At 46.5% G+C, this 17,037-nt stretch overlaps 1 protein-coding gene across 3 annotated transcripts; it reads left to right on the plus strand.

The window, feature by feature from the left end:
• The first annotated feature begins 2,158 nt into the window (after positions 1-2,158).
• Positions 2,159-16,365, plus strand: TNNI3 (troponin I3, cardiac type). Of its 3 annotated transcripts, none has more exons than XM_083708018.1 (9): positions 2,159-2,278; positions 6,211-6,259; positions 7,085-7,273; positions 8,724-8,765; positions 9,004-9,135; positions 10,100-10,189; positions 11,087-11,263; positions 13,673-13,783; positions 15,752-16,365. In XM_083708018.1, the coding sequence occupies exons 5-8, from the start codon at positions 9,010-9,012 to the stop codon at positions 13,769-13,771; spliced, it is 492 nt and encodes a 163-aa protein (XP_083564144.1). In that variant the 5' UTR covers positions 2,159-2,278; positions 6,211-6,259; positions 7,085-7,273; positions 8,724-8,765; positions 9,004-9,009; the 3' UTR covers positions 13,772-13,783; positions 15,752-16,365. The 3 variants fall into 3 exon arrangements, with proteins under 3 accessions (XP_083564144.1, XP_083564145.1, XP_083564143.1); XM_083708019.1 differs by lacking the exon at positions 2,159-2,278 and adding an exon at positions 2,469-2,495; XM_083708017.1 differs by lacking the exon at positions 2,159-2,278 and adding an exon at positions 2,941-3,008.
• Positions 16,366-17,037: the final 672 nt, after the last annotated feature.

The following is a 17,037-nucleotide window of genomic DNA, read 5'->3' on the forward strand; positions in this document are numbered from 1 at the left end:
TGCCTACACTTCATACTAGGTGGGAACCTGTGGTCCTCTGACTGTTGTTCAGCTCCCATCAACCCCACCCAGTATGGTAAATGGTGATGGGTTTTGAAGCTGGAAGCTTCTTAAGGGTTCCTCAGTGAGAAGATGTTTCCATGCGCTCTGGCTTCCATCATGGTGCCCAATTGCGCCAGAAGCGGTTTAGTCTTGCTGGCAACATAACCTGGAAAACCGGTCTGCGGACAAATGCCGGCTCCCTCAGCCTGAAAGCAGAGATGAGTGTCGCACGCCATAGTTGAATTAGACTGGACTTAACCATCCAGGAGTCCTTTACTTTTTACCCAGTGAGAAGACCTGATCTGGTGGCTAATGGATGAGCTTTGCAGGAAGACAAGTTGCCCACTACCAATTCCAATCTTCGCCTACAATGCACAGCCACATAGCAGTTTGGGGTGTTTTCTATAGCGTGCATTCTTATTTCCCATGGAGTGACAGTGAAGTTTCATCAGATGTGGAAAGGGTGATGTGTAAGCAGCTAAGTTACATACCTTTCTAAATACTCCCTAGAATCCCTGCTTATGTTTTGGTAAATGGTTTTGTATTGATCAAAAGGGTACATTTAATTTTAATGGTTAAAAGCAACAACTACTTCACAGAATCCTTTGCAACATGTCAGAGTTCTGTGGCAGGTAAATCAATATTGGAAAGGTTCTCTGGATGCAGAAAGTTTTGTGAAAACACTGCTGTAAGTGGCATTCTAGCATTCTGTTCATTAAATAAATAGTGAAAGGTGTGTCTCCTGCCCACGCATTAAGATCTTCAACTGAGGCCCTTCTCCAAATGCCATTGCTTGCTAAAGTGCATTACACTTGAAGAGAGACAGCCTTTCAGTGGATGGGCTCCTGACTTTGGAACACCCTAAAGATATTCAACTAGCATTAACATTATAGCCTTCTTGGGACAGAGCCAAGACTTCCTTGCTTGCCCAGGTATTTTTAAGTTACACGTGTCTGTGGTTTGCTTTATAGTTTTAGCTCTGTGTGTTTTTGTTTCTTTTGTCTTAGGACGTATTATGTTTTGTTTTTTATTGTATTTTATTGCTGCTATTGTATGTTGTCTTAGGAACCGACTGGATGGACAATTCAATTCAGAATTATTATTTTTTTAAAAATAACAACTTTAGCCTTCCTGATCCAAAATTCTCAGGCTGGGCTGCAATCTTACTAACTCAGTATAAATCTTAAGGTCCTGGTTTAAACAAAAAGTAACAGAACTATAACAGAGGAGCTCACTCCAAATGAGTCGTGATGGACAGACTTATTTGAGATATCTTTATCCTGCACCTTTCTCCAAGAACTCAGGGCTGTATGTGTTGCCCTCACCATTTATACTTGCCACAATTCTGTGTGGTAGATTAGGCTAAAAGAGGGGTCACCGGACCATTCTATCATGCCAGCTGTAAGGAACCAAGTGCCGGCTTTTGCTGTGTTTCAAAACGGTACAACTTCATACGCAGAAGAACTCTTGGTATCTCTTCCTACATGCTCCCCTGAGCTTTTTGGAGAAAGGTGCAAGATTCCAGACTGTTTGCAGTGTTAAGATGCTGCACAGCAGCTGTTAACAAAACATGTATCATTTCTGCTCAGCCTTTAACTCCAGAATTGTCTCATGCACAGGTAAAACTGCTGCTCTGTTTAGCATACGTCTTCACGGAGAGTCCAGGCTTGGCACAAGGAGTCGTTCACACTCCTAGATAAATTCTCACAGTCAACCTGTTCACAAACACAGCTCTCTTTGTGATGTTCTTATCTAATGCTTGGATTGCATTCTCTCTCTTACACACACACACACACACACACACACACACAAATGATTGTAAGTGTACAGCAGGGGTGGGGAGCCTTTTTCACCCTGAGGGCCATATTCTGTTCTGGGCAATGTTCTAAGGGCCACATAGCAGTGAATGGTCTTGCAAGGTACTTTGCAGGTCCTATGTTCAGACGTTCCCAAGCCAAAGTTTATAGGTTGGAAGAAGGATTGAATGTGACCCAGCCCTTTCCTTGGGGGCTCAGTCTGCCAAAGACGACATCCCTTTCCCTGCCCCTTCTCCTGTGAGTGTCTGGTGCCACTTCTTATCAGAGGAATGCATTCCGTTCCCCTTCTTCCCTAAAAGGCTTCGCTGTTGCTGAGCTGTCTACTTTATAAAAGGCCACCAGCCATTTTGGTGACTGTACAGTAACTCAAAACCTGTTTCCCTACCGTCTGTGCATCGTCCAGTTCCCAGAGACATCAGGTAAAGGGGGGCAGTTCTGTTTGGGAGGTGGGGAGGAATTAAAAACATGTTTGCCTGTGTGTGTATGTGGGGCGGAGGGAGGGTGGTATCATTCTGTGTAAACTGAAAGAGATACTCCTTTTCTCCATGAAGATAAAAGGAATCGTCCTGAATATTTTCTGAGAAAACGTTTCCCCCCTTTATAGGGCAATGGGAAGGTCAGTGCAGCTGTCATAAGGTACAATAAAGCTGCAATCCTATTATCACTCATTTAATGTATTATTAAAAGATTTCTATACTGCTTTTCATTTACAAAAAGCGATACCAAAGCGGTTTCTGAAAATAAAACGCCAAATCCATTTAAAAAAGGAACAAAATCAGGAAGAACAAAAAATCACAGTAACACCCCACAGCCATAGTGCTTGCCTGATCTCAGTGCAGAGACAATTCCACATGGTAGACACTGTCACAAATAAGACTTGAATTGCATTTATATTCTCCAAGGAGCTCAGTGTGGTGTACAACAACCCTGTGAGGTAGGCTAGACTGAGAGTGAATGACTTGTGCAAGGTCACCCAGAGATCTTTCATGAGTGAGTGGGGATGTGAACCCATAGCCATGGGGTTGTCGCAGTCATAGAATTTGTGCAGGCTTACAAGGTGCATCAGGCTTTATTTTCTTTACACTTTTCAAGACCAGCAGAAACTACAAGTTGTGTAGGTATTCCCAGGACACAGAAGCAAGCACACAGGTAGTATACATTTCATCTATTTGTCCCCATCCCATCCCAAAGGACCAAACTCAGGTAGCACAGAGAGCCCCCCCCCAAATTCTAAAACCTTTCTTCTAAAAACATCATCCACTGTTCTAAAGCAGTTGAAATGCATCTAATAGGACCCCCTTTTTTTTTAATCAGAACATGTTCACATGAACAGTTACTTCAGTTTAGGACTTGCTCTGCAAGTTATTTGGTTCCATTCCCCCCCCCCCCCAACAGGGCTTTTCTGTCTGCCTGTGGAGGCTGCTCCATTAGGATGAATGGGAGCGCTGCTGCCTCCCCAACCTCAAAATATTCTTTGGCTGCTTTGTGGGTTTTTCTTTTTCTTTGTGTGCAGTAGTTATATCATTTTAGAGCATGGGCTTAATGGCCTCACAGGAAAAGGGCCTCTTTAGAAGGTAACATGCATTTCTTTACTACTCTCAAATGCTATTATGGAAACTCTTTAGTGCAGGTGAGTCCATTAGGGTGAATGGAGCGCTGGCCCAACAACCTCACTCTCTCAGCCCCCAACTGCATGCTTTCTAATTAAAAACCATCCCATGGCATGGCACTGCCTGCCAGCTTCCTCCATCTTAGTCGCAGTTTTGCCCCTTATAGAACTCGGCAGTCAGGAGGAAGATAGGGGCAAGACTAGTAGTAGTTGGTCCTGTCTTTCGTCGCCTCGGGCTCATCCCCAGTTGGGATCCCTGCTTTCCACCTTGCCATCCCCAGTGAGCAACAGCCACCATTGCTGCCTTCATGGGGAACTCTCCAAGCGGCTGACAATTGAAAGCAGAAGACCATAAAATGGGTTCTTAATAGGTATGAACAGTAGAAGGCACCTATCCCTGGTTCTTAATTGCCCTGAACTTCCAATCCTGTCCTCGTTTCTAAAGTTTCTCTTCTAATTGCTGATGTGCCACTGTTCTTGCTGTGTCTTAAATTGATTTGAATATTGTATTGTTTTAACTTACTAGTAAGCTACCCATCCCTGTAGCTGAAGAAACATAATTGCCTAAATTATATTATATGCATTCTTCTTAAAAACAATAAAAACAACCAAACTACCAATTTATCTGCTGGAGCTATTCTCTTATGAGAAGGAAATGATGCCCCCTCTTAAAGAGGATGTAAGATGAGGCAATCCTTCCTGACCTAGGAGACTGGGTGGTAGGTCCCGTGTCAGTATGTTGCAAGGGCCGGCCCAGCCATTAGGTAGAATGAGACAGCCTCCTCAGGTAAGAGGGCAAGTGGGTAGCAGTAACAATGTGTTACAGGGCAGAGCTGTGTATGAGGGCCCCCTTTCCACCCTCTAATAAGAGCTACCATTCTAGTCATCTTCAGCGTATAGCATGGCGGTCGCCATCTTGTCCTTGGCCTCAGGTGGCAAAATTACTTGCGCTTGCCCAGTCACCGTCATCACTGGGCAGCTGCCAAGAACTTGGCGCCCCACCATTGACCCCTTCTTGAGCCCCTGCTTTCCACTGCTGTCAGGTAAAGCTGCTCATGCATAAGGCCCCATCAAATCTGAGCTGGACCTGTTGGGTTGACTTAAAGTAAACCTAGGTCAGTCTTAAAGAGTCGTTGGCAATGCAGTTCTCTTTGTATGAGGGAGAAGAAGCCAGACAGAGAAGAGATCTCTTTGAAGAAAAGCGGGAAAAGGCCTGGCAGGCCCCCTCCTGCTGCATTTCTGGCTGTTGCTGGCAGCAGATGTCTCTAGAAAGGGTGCTGAATGGTTGGTTTCACACCTAGCGCTAAGAATAAAGGCGTCCCTTTGCAGCTCTGGGGGTGTAGGGGGGGGGTAGAGAGATGGCTGCCTCTGTATTTTTTGCTTCAAGGCTGTGAGATTTCCCCCACCCCATTTCTGAGCCTGAGGGAAATAATTTCTTTTAAGGCAGCCTGGCACAAATATTAGCCCTTCTGCAAGTGTGGGGAATTCATCCCCAATCCATCCCTTTCTAAGAAACGTTGCAGTTTCTGCACTGGCTGAGGGGATCGCTTTTGAAAATAAAACCTATACCGTCTCTGCCACACACAAAATGTAGGGGGGCAGAGATGTGCCTGAACTGACCCCGTCCCATCTAGCTTTGGTTTTGTGGTTCTCTCTCTCTCTCTCTCTCTCTCTCTCTCTCTCTCTCTCTCTCTCTCTCTGCCTCAGCTTTTTTCTCATTGCCTCCCTGTGGAATGGCCTGGCCCCATTTTAGAAGTGATAAGACAGCACAAATTTAGCTGCTCTGAAGAGCTCCAGTGATAACAGTGTATGTATCTCGTACATGATTCAGAGAAATATGCGCATATATATATATTAAGGCCAAAGCAGGGTCTGTAGTGGGCAGGAACAAGAACAAGTTCTAGCACATTCTGAGCTCCCCAGTGAAGGCCTGTTGACGAGCCATGCTTTGGAGAAAGATGATCATCACCATATAAACCTTGCATTTCCTCCCGCCGCTGTCCCCTTCAGCATTTTTGCACATTTTAGCACATGGTAATTCAGTCCCCTGGACAGCTCCAGGTCATTTCATACAGGATTAAAAGGCAAATTCAGGTTTGAAAGGTGTGAGATGACAGAGCTGCAGACAACACACATTTTTTCTGCCTTCACACATTATTAGGCATGTGCTTAAGATGTTTTAAGTGTACATTTAGAGTTCCTTTGATTGTAGACAAACCCTTTTTTTCTGTGTGTGGAGCTGTTTATGTACCAGATGGTTCTGACAAGGGGAGGGCAGATTCTGGTCTTGTGAAATCTACTTCTTTTTTTAAACTGAATCCCGAGATCCACCAACCACAGCCAGGTACAAAAAGACAAACATCCAGAGCAGGGCAACATCCCACCAAGCAAGGAGCTGTTTTTAAAGAGATAAATATTTTGAATGCCAGGAATACATGAAGGTAGTAGCAGAGAGTCTCTGAACATGTGAAAAGTACCTTCCCCATACCACTGCATTGTCATTTTGTAGCTACAGATCTGAGAGCAGGGATTATGAACCTAATAACCTGGGACTGAGTCAAAAGGCATGACGTTGAGGCAGTCTTAAACCCTAGTACCTTGGGGTTGAATATCTAATCCTTTTCTCCCTTGCACTCCCTTGTGGAAGCGTTAGAAATAAGCTTGCGCACCGCGGATTAATAGTAAAGAAGGTACACGTGTGTATAAAAGGAATAGTAATATATTTGTTTTGATTTCCCCCAGAATACTTGAAGTTTGATTTCTCACCATGGCAGAAGAGTGAGTCATTTTTGTTTATTAACTGGAGGGGGGGGTGTGCATTTTGGATGTTGATGAAAGTTGGTGGGCTGTAGGGACAAGTGCACTTTAAAAAGCACTCTTAAGACCTGCCAGGGGGGTAAAGGCAGGATATATGAATCAGAGGCTCATATTCAGTCTGACTCACCTGTGTCTTTCTATCTTTCACAGGGAAGAGATCACAGTAAGTACTAGCAAAGGAACATTCTCAAACCTGATGAAAAATAAACACTGATCTTTATTTTCAGTTATGATATTTTTGTGCTTTCTTGAAAATCCTTTATTAATGCATAAAGGGAACTTTTAAAAATGAAATATTAGGCAGTTTGCAAAGTCTTTGTGTTACACCAGCACTTAATTTCTGAAAAGAGATGTTCAGGGGTCCCGGCATTCCTGGAAACTCACCTGCGCTGCCCTGAAAACTTCCCTCCTTAACTGCTAACGTGTGTAAGCATGTTGTCACATTACACTGGAGAACATGCACTCTGCACGTGTTCAGTGGTGCTCTTCTTTATCATGATTCCATATGTTCCAGGAATGAATCCTGATACTAAAAGCAGGGCTGAGTGTGTGCTTTGGCAGAAACCCAGTATATAAATCCAATAAATAAATCCGGAATCCGAAGAATGTGAATGAATGGTGGAGTTACGCCACCTCCCTCCACCCACCCCCCCAATCCCACAATAAACCCTCTCTAAAACTCAGACACCTCTTAAGTACGATTCCTCCCCCAACCCTCTTAAATGTACTTCCTATAGAATTTGTTGAAGGCAGTATGCCGAAGAACATAATGAAAGTAATGGTTTCTTTATTCTTGCAGTATGAGGAAGAGGAGGAGGAAGAATACGCGGAGGAGGAAACACAAGAAACAATAGTGGAGACCAAAAAGGAGCCACAGCCACAGCCACCCAAGCCGGTCCACCCACCTCCCCCGCCTGCCGCTGTCCCTCCTCTCCGAAGGAAATCTTCCGCCAACTATAGAGCCTATGCGATTGAGCCGCATGACAAAGTGAGTTCTTGTGTCCTTTGAAGGCACATCCTTTAGGCATGGCCAAACTTGGCCCTCCAGATGTTTTGGGACTACAATTCCCATCATCCCTGACCACTGGTCCTGTTAGCTAGGGATGATGGGAGTTGTAGTCCCAAAACATCTGAAGGGCCAAGTTTGGCCATGCCTGCTTTAAAGCAAAGCTGAAGGGTAGAACTTAGGAATCCGATTAAGTTCCCATTTAAAGGCAAATCTGTCCAATTCACACTTTCTTGAAACAATACACAAACTGAAACGCAGCTATCGTCTGACATTCACATCCGTCTGAATTTTGCAGTCCAGTTCTCCAAACAGGCAGCGATTACAAGACTGCATATATTAGGGGAAAGTTTACATAAAAATGAATATATCAATGAAAATAACATGAAAGTGAATTATACTAGGGGAAGTTGCCTGTAAAAAAAAACCAGTATGTTAGTCAAAACCACATGCAAAATGTGTTTATTAGGAGAAATTTGTAGTAAAGTTGGTTGATAGGCATCTGTCTGTCTCGGGAGACAATGGAGGAGTGTACCTTTGGGAGTGAAGTCTAGCCACTGCAAGGTTGTGGCTGTAGAGACCGATACAGGAGAGACATGTTTTGTTGCAGCTGGGGCGGATGAAGGCATCCAGTTGTGCTGCTGCAGACTCACCATGGCATTTCTTCTCTCTGTGCTCCTCCACTGTACTGAAATGCTGCTGAATTTTCATGAGGGATTTTTATTATTATTAAGGGGGGGGGGGCGGAATCACAAATTGCAGCAGAAATGTGGAGAACTGAATTTAAGTTTGGACAAATGAGAAACTCAGAGAACCAAAATTGACACACCCTTCCATCCCCAGTAAAACAGCATGTGGGGCTGAATTTATGGGTCTAAAAGCAAGTGTTAATCCCATACTTGCTGCTACATTTTCTGGTCCCTCTCCTTATAGCAGTAACTAAGTCTGATATTTTGGGGAAGTGGATTTCTTGTGCAAGACTTTCCAGGTCACCTGTGTTTGGGCAACCTGAATTTGCTGGTATGTGTGAATGAATCCCGCACAAAATTAGCATTAGTCCGGAAGTCTGTATCTAATCCATTATAAGCAAACAAACAAGCTGCCATGAGCCAGAGTAGATAGCATTTATTTATTTAGTATCAAACCCTTCCTCCGAATTGCACAGGGTTCTCACTTTGGGATTTGGATCTCTCAATTCTGAGGCATATATAAACCAGGCCTAAAGCGGACCAGTTGGTGAGGTGTGTGTTCCTGCTTCCTTCCTTCCCTATTGAACTGTCTGCCTTGACAGTGAGAGTGAACTTCATCTGCCATGCCTTCTATATTTTGTTTTATTTGTGAGAACAGTTTTTCTTGTAATTTTAAGAAGCTTGTTTCTCTCTCACACATCTTTTCCTCACACAAGACATCTTTTCCTTTTGTTCCACCACAGAGAAAATCCAAGATATCAGCTTCTCGGAAATTACAACTCAAGGTAATGTTGGAAAACTTTTTGCGCAGAGATTTGAATGGCCAAGGGAGTCCACACTCGATCTAGTGTGCTTCCAGCCTCCACTAGTATCTAAGTGGACAAGATTTCAGGAGACTGGAAGAGGCAAGGAGGCGCAGTGGACACACAAAGATGGATTGGGCCCTGGCAGGTTTGTGGCGTTGGAGAAAAAGCATGAGACTAGAGATACTCAATCAGGCAATGTGCCCTTCCTTTGTCTCAGGCATTGATGCTCCAGGTGGCAAAGCACGAAATGGAAAAGGAGGAAGAAGAGTGTGCCCAGGAGAAAGAGCGGTACCTCTCTGACCACTGCACCCCTTTAGAACTAGCAGGCCTCGGCCTCACAGAACTGCAGGTAACCCGGGAGGGAGGGAGGGAGGGAGGGAGGGAGGGAGGGGCTGGGCCAAGGATGGAGTCCGGTCAATGCCAACAGGTGAAGATAGATGTAATAAGAAAAGAGAACTCAGGACGCATTCTCCATTTGTGGAGTGAACCGAACTTCCTTCTGGTTCAGCAGCTGAAAGGACAGGCGTAAAGGTAAAGGTAAAGGGATCCCTGACCATTAGGTCCAGTCGTGGCTGACTCTGGGGTTGCGGCACTCATCTCGCTTTATTGGCCGAGGGAGCCGGCGTACAGCTTCCGGGTCATATGGCCAGCATGACTAAGCCGCTTCTGGCGAACCAGAGCAGCACACGGAAACGCCGTTTACCTTCCCACCGGAACGGTACCTATTTATCTACTTGCACTTTGACGTGCTTTCGAACTGCTAGGTTGGCAGGAGCAGGGACCGAGCAACGGGAGCTCACCCCGTCGTGGGGATTCGAACCGCCGACCTTCTGATCGGCAAGTCCTAGGCTCTGTGGTTTAACCCACAGCAACACCTGCATCCCTCCGAAAGGACAGGCATAGGCACCATCAAATCAAATGCCAGCTCAACTGTCAGCCTTTCCCCTCCCACCCCATATTTGGAGGGGTATTAAAGTGCAATATCCATGTGCTTGCCCATTCATCTGTCTCCTAATTGGCTTTTTAAAAAATTTAAAAATTCTTGGTGACTGAGATTTCTTTTTCTTGTTCTGAGATTTCCACATGTTCAGTGAACACTCTTCTCTATTGCGTCTGAGCCTCCTTTTGCGCCCGAACCCTGGCTCAGCCTAATCCTGACCTGGCCACCATGGGTCTCTCCATTGTTTTTGGAGTTCAGCTCCCAGCTTGTTGGCTGGGGTTGGTGGGATTTGTAGTCTAACAGCATCTGGAGGGGCTCAAGTTGGCTTAAGCCTCGTTTGACGTAGTCACACCCTCTTCTTGCCAACTCACAGGAGATGTGCCGGCAGCTCCATGAGAAGATTGGCAAGGTTGATGAGGAGCGCTATGACATGGAGGCCCGAGTCAACAAGAGCATCAATGAGGTGGGTTCAAGGCACCTGCATGTGGGGCTGCAGAGAGTGGCAATCCCCAGAGCTCCCTGGGGATCATAGAATTGTAGAGTTGGAAGAGACTTGGAGGGTCATCTAGTCCAGCCCCCTGCAATGCAGGAATCCTGCTCACGGCCGTTCCTGGGTGGTCTTGAACCACCAACCTTCTGGTTAATATCCAGGCGCACTGACCCACTGCACCAACTGATTGCTTTAACAATCTGGGAATTGTAGCTCTGCAAGGAGAATAGGGGTCTCCTAACAACTCGCAGCACTTTTAACCCACAACAGTTCCTAGGCTTCTTTGCCATGACTGTTTAAAGTGCTAAAACACTGCTTTAAATGTGTGTTGATGCTGATTTAAATGTATTTTGTAGAAGATGTGACCTCAAAACAAGGCAGGTTCCAATGTAGTGGGGGGGGGGAATGAAGTACTGATGGTAGCCACGAGGTGTCAGTCCTGGTCCAGTTTTTATACTCGCATGATAAGTAAGGGCTGAGTCACCCCCACCACAACTGACCTCCCCTCAGTCCATTACTGTAGCCATTTCCCTCCCTTTCAGATCATTTCAATTTTCCAAGCAGTAATGCAGACTTTTATCAGAGGACTGAACAAATTTGTGGCAGGAAAGTCTTAACTGTGTTTATTAGCTACCGGTTGCATACATCTCTCTCCCCCCCCCCCCCGGTAATCCCAGCTGGGGTGTAACAACCTGAGGCAGCCTTTTATAGTTGCAGATGCTCATGTATATTCTTTGCTGGGAAAATTGGCGATAGAATCTGAGAAAACCATGGAGCACAGGAATTTTTAGCACACATACCCTGCCCAGCACAGCAGCGACTCTTCTCTAGTTTTCAAATGTTGACACTCTTTTGGTCCCTGCTTTCCAGATCCAGGATTTGAACCAGAAGATTTTCGACCTGCGAGGCAAGTTTAAGCGCCCGGCTCTTCGCCGCGTCCGGCTCTCTGCTGACGCCATGATGCAGGCCCTTCTAGGCTCTAAGCACAAGGTCTCCATGGATCTCCGAGCCAATCTCAAGCAGGTCAAAAAAGACGACACCGAGAAGGTGAGGAGGCCGGTGGGATTGGGGTAGAGGAGGGGAAAGTGCAGGAGAAGGGAGAGGAGAGAGGGTGGTTGTGGGGTCTGTTCTCTAGGGTTCCATGATGTAGGGAAATTGATCCTCTCCCACTGCTCTGCGGGGTAGTTTGGATGACGGGGAAACATGCAACTTTAATGGCAAGAAACCTGAAGCTTCAGTATGTGCTTGAATCTGTCCTGCAAAAAAACTGACGGCCTGGAAGTGCCCAGACCCCAGACACTATCCCAGGCACTGAGGATGACCTCGGCCTCTGTGCTTGGAAATGCTGCAACTCAGTGATTGAGCCCATGCTTTGTAGGCAGAAGTTCCCAGGTTCACCTTCCAGGCAGGGCCTGCCTGAAACCCTGGAGAGCCAGTGCCAGTCTGATGCCCAGAAAGCAGCTTCTTTTGATCCTATGAACAGCAACCGGGGTGGACTTGGGCACTATGGCACCCTGTGCAAAGCCCAAATTGGGTGCCCCCTCTCCCGCCCACTACTTTCTCCTTTGGAAAGCAGGTGTGAGGGCTCTGGCAGGGTCCTAGAGCCCTCCCCCCCATTGCCCCAAGCTGGGAAAGTGCTAACTAGGCTTTGGGAAGCAGCAGGGAGGACTCTAGGACCCTGCCAGGGCCTCATGCCTCCTTCCCAAAGGCCAGCACCTTGCCTACTGGGCTTTGCGACCTGCACCCCCTTGGCTCAGTGCCCAGTGCATGCAGACTGCTCACACAGCCCTAAATCCACCCCTGACAGCAACTAGTGGTGGGTGGGTGTGGGTGAGAGAGGGAGGGAGACAGAGAGGTTTGGGCAGGAATAGCTTTCTTCACTCCTGCATGACAAGCAGCTGCATCTTCCAAAAAACATTCTTCTATGCGGTTCTTTTTTAAAAAAGGATTCCTTCACTCCTTTGCATCTGATTGTGGTAATGAGAGGAGAAAAGAGACCGAGACCGAAACCCTATGTTGCTGGCTGTTCAGACCTTGCATGAATTTTGAATTATTTTGTTAAATAATGGTTGCTAGGGAGGTTATTAGGATTTGACTTCTGCAAACAGGGATTTAGAATTTGGTCTCCTCTTTGCAGTCTTCGATGTATTTACATACGTGTGTGTGTGTGTGTGTGTGTGTGCGCGCGCGCGCGCAAATAGGGAAGCGGGTGGCGCTGTGGTCTAAACCACAGAGCCTAGGGCTTGCCGATCGGAAGGTCCGCAGTTCAAATTCCTGCAACAGGGTGAGCTCCTGTTGTTTGGTCCCAGCTCCTGCCCACCTACAGTTCGAAAGCACATCAAAGTGCAAGAAGAGAAATAGGTACCCCTCCGGCAGGAAGGTAAACGGCTTTTCCGTGCGCTGCTCTGGTTCGCCAGAAGCGGCTTAGTCTTGCTGGCCACATGCCCCGGAAGCTGTCTGCAGAGAAATGCCAGCTCCCTTGGCCTATAGAGCAAGATGAGTGTGCAACCCCAGAGTCATCTGCGACTGGACCTAATGGTCAGGGGTACCTTTACCTTTACCTTTTATATATATGTGAATAATTATTTCATAACATTTCATAATGATGCTTAAGGTCCTTGGAGGTCTCAAGTGGTCACTATACTGTACCTTTAAAGCACATTCAGGACAAATTTTCTCCCTGCAAAAAAAATCTGAGCACTGTCATTTACCCCTCACAGCGTTAAAATTCCCAGCAACCCCTTAACAAGCTATACTGCCCAGAATTCTTTGAGGGTGGAAGTGTGCTTTGGATGTACTTTAAAGGCATAGCACATACACTCAGCGAGACCCACGTGACTGTATCATGTGCTTTCAGGCCACGCTGCTGGGACTACCAGCTAAGTACCATGGATAGTTACAGCAGTCGGCATGGATGGACATAAATTTCCACAAACCTGCATTGTCTGCCAACAGTTCTCCTCTAATTATTCTCACCACCTTGCCAGATTCCTCCTGCTCCTCCTCCTCTGCATTTTTCTTTCCTTCCGTTCCTGTCGCTGTAGCACAGAGAATATTCCATGCACACAGTGGTGCGCTTTGATAATTTTAGATTATGGTGTTACAGGAGGAGGTGCTGGAAGGGAAGGCACACCCCTGTGCTTCCTTCAAATAGCGTTATGGGAGCATCTTCCATGGAAGCTAGCCCACTGCCCCACCAACCTCCGTTCTGCCTTGGCCCATCCCCACTTGTCTTGCCTTCTTACGTGAAATGAACCCAGAGGGTGGCTCTGTTTGCCAGCTTCCTCCTGCTGCTCATTCTCAGTGCCGCCCTTGTAGAACTCAGCAGGGAGAAGGAGGAGGGACTAGACGTATTTGGCTCCGCCTGCCATTGGCTTTGGCTCCGCCTATCACACATTGGCCCACCTATTGGAGGAGGATTGGTTCTCTCAATCAACCTCGTTTGTCCTCCTGCAGGAGAATCGGGAGGTTGGGGACTGGCGGAAGAACATTGACGCTTTGAGTGGCATGGAAGGGCGCAAGAAGAAATTTGAGACCACCGCAGGACAAGCTTGAGCAGTGTGTGAGGTAAGGGGGCTGGTATGGGATATACAAACACATGTGCTGTGGGATATACAAACACATGGGCTACAATCACAAGGGACAGCATTGCTGTGGAGGGCTGCAGCCAGAGGAGGGGATATTCTGTGGGGCTTCCCCCCTCAAAGTCCAGCTTTCATATTCTTCTTCTTCTTCTTATTATTATTATTATTCCAGTGGTGCCTCGGGTTACCTACGCTTCAGGTTACATACGCTTCAGGTTACAGACTCCGCTAACCCAGAAATAGTGTTTCAGGTTAAGAACTTTGCTTCAGGATGAGAACAGAAATCGTGCAGTGGGAGGCCCCATTAGCTAAAGTGGTGCTTCAGGTTAAGAACAGTTTCAGGTTAAGTACGGACCTCCGGAACGAATTACGTACCCGAGGTACCACTGTATTATTATTATTATAAAAATGTTTGGAAGAGGGAATATTCTGTGGGGCTTCCTCCCACAATGTCCAGCTTTCATTTTTTTTAAAAAGTTTGGCCTCTAGCGCATCCGACTTGGGAAGAAGAAAGCATGCAGGCACTATTTCAATGGTTCACTAAGAACTATAATACCATTAAGGCTGCTGTCCTGGGAGTAAGCCTCATGGAACCTCATTGAAGGATATTGACAAGCTGGAACGTGTGCAGAGGCAGGCAGCCAAGATGACAAAAGGGTCTGGAAACCAAGCCTTATGAGGAACGGCTGAGGGAGCTGGGGATGTTTAGCCTGGGAAAGAGGAGACTGAGAGGCGATATGATAGCCACCTTCAATTATATATAGGGCTGCCACATGGAATAAGCTTGTTTTCTCCTGCTCCAGAGGCTAGGACACAAACCGACGGATTCAAGTTACGAGAAAAGAGGTTCCGACTAAACACCAGGACGGATTTCCTGACAGTAAGAGCTGTTCAGCAGTGGAGCAGACGCCTTGTCTTGGAGGTCTTTTAAGCAGAGGTTGGGCGGCCACCTGTCATGGATGCTTTAGTTGAGATTCCTGCATTGCAGGGGGGTGGACTAGATGACCCTCTGGGTCCCTTCCACCTCTACATTTCTAGGGGTCTGAGACCCAAGTGGGTCTTACTAATGAGTAAATCTGAATAGGCACATTTATTTAATTATTTAAAGTATGTATGTGCGCTGCCCTTTTCAGGCATAGCCTCCGTAAGGTGGTGTACAGAAATGAGAGAAGATCTAGGCCATTTGCATTTGAGCAATGACCCCGTGACGAAATAACAGGAAAGCCGGAGACTCAGGAATCAAGTAGCATAAACACTTTGGGGATAAATGAGCCTTCAAGGCTTGCACGGAAGCAACCATGCGTAGTTCCGCAAGACGGGAATTTCACAAGTGATGAATAACTTTAAACATACAGGGCTGCCTGCATTTAGACTCTGGCCGTGCAGCAATGGTTTCCAGCTCCTTTAGGTTCTCTTGCCACCAAATGTTGATCTGTGTTCCACGCCTACAGCAAATAGGTTCTGTCTGTAGGGGAAAAGCATGATATGCCAAAAATAATAATAATGGTTCAGTGTAACCATTGTAAATCCACACTGTTCATTCAAGCTCAAAAAACAGTCTTTCTCGCATATTCTTCTCTAATTCCAACTTCTGAAACTTGCAAGTCTTCCAGGACTCACAGCCAAGATACAATAATTAACATTTGCATAGCACTATCAAGCGTTCAGAACATTTCACATCAATTATTATCTAGTCATAATCCTTATAACACCCCTCTAATGTAAGTCAATATTGTTACACACACCCACACCCCACACCCATTATGGTTGTTAAGAGGGACTGAGGCTGAGAGATTGTGCTTGCTGAGTTCATGGGAGTGGTGAGATTCGAACCAGGGCCTTCTTGATTTGTGGCTCAGTCTCTTCGCCTCCACACCACATTAGCTCATAAGGTGCAGCCAGACATTGCTTTTGGGATAGTCCTCTGAATTTTCTCTCTCTTCTTTTTCAGATGGGTGCTGTGTGTTTCCCCCTGATCTTTAGATGTTGTTGATGGCTGCAGTCTTGCATCTCTGCAAGAAGACTCACACTCCCGACTGCATTAATGTTCCCTGTGGTGTGAATTTCTGTGGCAAAAAGTAGAAAAATGCACTGTAGAGGCTTGTTCTCCAGCTTGCTTCATTTTATATATATATATATATATATATATATATATTATAAAATCTCCCTTTGGAAGAATAAGGACTGTAACATCCACAATTAAAATGATCTCTTTTAAACTGTCTGTGCACATACACCCAAACTGATAGTAGGGAACAGATGGGAGGCAAGGAAATAGCTGATTTTGTGCATGTAATGGTGCGTGCATTGTTGGTGTTAGTGTGCACGTGTTTTCCCGTAATTTAAAAGTGATGTTCATCAGAGAATGAAGGAAGACCCCACCACAGCCTCCAGCAAGCTCAGGGGTCTTCTCCTGACTTCCTCTCCACCAAGGATGAGTGATCACGCGAATGGCAGAAGTGTGTTTCTCTTTCGCTGGCCTAGTTAGCATTTGCAGTTGCTTTGAGAAAGGCCGTGTCTCACCTGAGGCCATTTGAAATAAATGGGTTTCACGTCTGTGTTGAATTCTGGCCAGTGACTGTCTTGCAAGTGAACCAAAAGAGGTAGCAAAGAGAGCCTTTATTGGCCCTGCCGGTCCAACGTTAACTTGTTTTTTTGCAGCAACTCTGAATGCAAAGAAGGGAGAGTTTTCACCATAGAGTAGGACAAACTCCACCTGCTAGAGCTCCCTCTTCTACACAGCTGTAAAGGGTCCCTATCCCAGAGATGGCAAAGAATAGAGCAGGGCTGGAGAAACTCAGAGGTGGGAGCCAATGGAGACTCTCCAGGCCTCTGTAGTTCCCTTCCTAGGCTATACAACCTTCCCAGCCACACTGTCCGCCAGTCCTGCTTCTCACCCTCCTCGAGTGCTGGAATGTGCCTTTGAAATTTGGCCCTGCCCATCTCTGTGACCTGTGGCCCCCAGAAGGTTGCCTATAAGGGCATGTGGCCCTTGGGATGAAATCATAGCTGTCAAGCGTCCCTTATTTGGCGGGACAGTCCCTTATCCCAGCGCCATGTCCCGCTGCTGTCCCTTATTGATGATGTCCCTTAAATTTCCCGGGTTTCAAAGGAAGCAGCTCCTCTCCCCGCCTCCCTGCTGGCCAGGGAGGCTCCAACTATGTGCTTGGCTGCGTTGCTCACCCAATAAGAAGTCTAAGAACGACTGGGGGGTTGGAGCTTGCATGCCTTGTGCTG

This window comes from Podarcis gaigeae (assembly GCF_964106915.1).
Source record: "Podarcis gaigeae genome assembly, chromosome: 13".
Taxonomy (NCBI): Eukaryota; Metazoa; Chordata; class Lepidosauria; order Squamata; family Lacertidae; genus Podarcis; species Podarcis gaigeae.

Bases quoted from the DNA above. Each gene is read 5' to 3' on its own strand.
- TNNI3 (XM_083708018.1), top strand. From the start codon at position 9,010: ATGCTCCAGGTGGCAAAGCACGAAATGGAAAAGGAGGAAGAAGAGTGT. The intron at 10,190-11,086 runs GTGGGTTCAAGG...CCTGCTTTCCAG, and splicing joins TCAACAAGAGCATCAATGAG to ATCCAGGATTTGAACCAGAA. The intron at 11,264-13,672 runs GTGAGGAGGCCG...GTCCTCCTGCAG, and splicing joins AAAAAGACGACACCGAGAAG to GAGAATCGGGAGGTTGGGGA.